Source organism: Buceros rhinoceros, unplaced genomic scaffold (assembly GCF_000710305.1).
Source record: "Buceros rhinoceros silvestris isolate BGI_N320 unplaced genomic scaffold, ASM71030v1 scaffold46197, whole genome shotgun sequence".
Lineage (NCBI taxonomy): Eukaryota > Metazoa > Chordata > Aves > Bucerotiformes > Bucerotidae > Buceros > Buceros rhinoceros.
In genome coordinates this window covers 1,486-3,281 of record NW_010421254.1, presented here as the reverse complement: position 1 = coordinate 3,281, position 1,796 = coordinate 1,486, and the positions used below count along the sequence as shown (strand labels likewise).

The 1,796-nt window shown below is 52.9% G+C and overlaps 1 protein-coding gene across 1 annotated transcript in view; it reads right to left on the bottom strand.

Moving 5' to 3' along the window:
- GCAT (glycine C-acetyltransferase) overlaps positions 1 to 1,796 on the bottom strand; it is a gene marked incomplete at its 5' end in the record, with an annotated part of 4,862 nt that overhangs the window by 1,681 nt on the left and 1,385 nt on the right. Inside the window, 3 exons of the mRNA XM_010139572.1 lie at positions 290 to 372; positions 820 to 974; positions 1,275 to 1,421. Of these exons, the coding sequence (XP_010137874.1) occupies positions 290 to 372; positions 820 to 974; positions 1,275 to 1,421 (385 nt within the window). The remainder of the gene's footprint in view (positions 1 to 289; positions 373 to 819; positions 975 to 1,274; positions 1,422 to 1,796) is intronic.

Here is a 1,796-nt window from a genome sequence, read left to right as displayed (position 1 = left end):
AGGAATTTCGGAACAAACCAGACCTAAGAAAATCACAGCTGATGCATTTTACCAAGAGTTTTCCACTTTGATCCCAAAGGCAAATGCACGGGGAACAAAACAGTGGAAGGAGCACAGAGCAGGACTACCCTTGACCCTGCTGCAGGGTCCCAAACTGAGTCTCATGCCACCAGCAGAAGAGGACAACATGCATTTGTTGCTCTATCATTAGGCAGAGGAAGGAAACACCAAAGTGATGCTGTGGAGCTCTTTAAGGCATGGAGGGCCTTGGACAGGAAAATGCCTTCACCTGCAGCTCCTCCAAGAGCTTTTCCCAGAGTGGAATTAATGATGGTGACTTTGTCCATCACTCCCAGGAGCTCATCGGTACCCCTGTAGAAAAAGGAATGTCACATTATCAGCTGTGACAGCATACACCCTGAGGGAATTATCAAACCATGCACGCTAACTCCACAGAACCCCAAGACCTAAGCATTTGAAATTCATAGCTGAGAGGAGGATTCAGAAATCAGGAAGTTCAATTGCTTGCCAGAAGAGGGAGATGAGGTGGTCGCACCATGCCTTACACACAGAGAAGTGGCTGTTGTGCTGGGATGGGTCAGCACTAAAGTATCTCCCTTCAACCCCCTCAGGTGCCTCAAAAGGGATATATCATCAGGAGGGGAGGGCTGAGGCAGAGCCCTGTGGGGTGTGAAGCCTTCAAGAAACAGTGGTTCCAGGAGTCACCACACAAAACCCCACTGCCCTTCACCATCTTTGGCCTTGCCTCAAGGGTAATTGGGGTTGGGGGGGAGAAACAGGATTGAAACAGCCACTTACCGGCCACTGGGTCCCAGGAAGCCTGTGGCATGGCATTCGTCAATGAAGACCAGGGCATCATACTTCTGGGCCAGCTGGCAGATCTCTCTCAGGGGTGCAATGTCACCATCCATGGAGAAGGCACCGTCAGTGGCCACCAGCCGCAGACGATGTTTCTGCGGGAGGGAAAGCAGCATCCCTGAGTGAAGATGTCACTCTGAGGAGAGGGGCTGGCAAAGGAGACTGGGACATAGTCCAGCTCCTGTAAGGAGTGGATATACCTAACTGATATTTGGGGGGGCGGGTTGCATTGCAACCAGATTCCCCACCTTGCCCACACATGCCTACTTGTGCCTATGGGGAAAGTGATGCCTATTGCACGAGAAAAGGCAGAGGCCACCCTTTGGGACTGGTTACTGCGCAGGCAGCACAGCTAAGCAAGCACCCTCATGTTGAGTGGGAGCAGACCTCTGTACCTGTGCGTCCTGTAGCTTGGCCTCCAGATCCTGCATGTCCATGTGCTTGTAGCGGTACTTGTTAGCCTTGCAGAGGCGGATCCCGTCAATGATGGAGGCATGGTTCAGCTCATCTGACAGCACGGCATCCTCTGGGGTCAGCAGAGCCTGGCCACACCAAACAAAAAAGTATCTTCCTTTGCTCTGGGGCACCATCTCACTGAAAGACCTTCCAGTCTCTCTCAGTGCAGAGGACAAGACTGAACTTGACTGCAGCTGCCACATCTCTCCTGGTACCGCTAAACTTTCCTTCCCAGCCGCCTTCTTGCGCCATCTCCATAGGCAGGTTCTCACCTGTGGCTTCTGAGCTCAAAACCTCCCTCCCCTTCCTTAGCAGGCCTGCGGGATCACCCTTTCCTCATGCCTATGCTTCAAAGGGGAGTACAGACTTCCCAGGAAAAAGGAGCATTCCCCAAAACCTGGAGCTGGCTGGGTAAGAAGGCAGGGGGTGGGGGGTGGGGGGAGGGAGGATTAAAAAGCTCT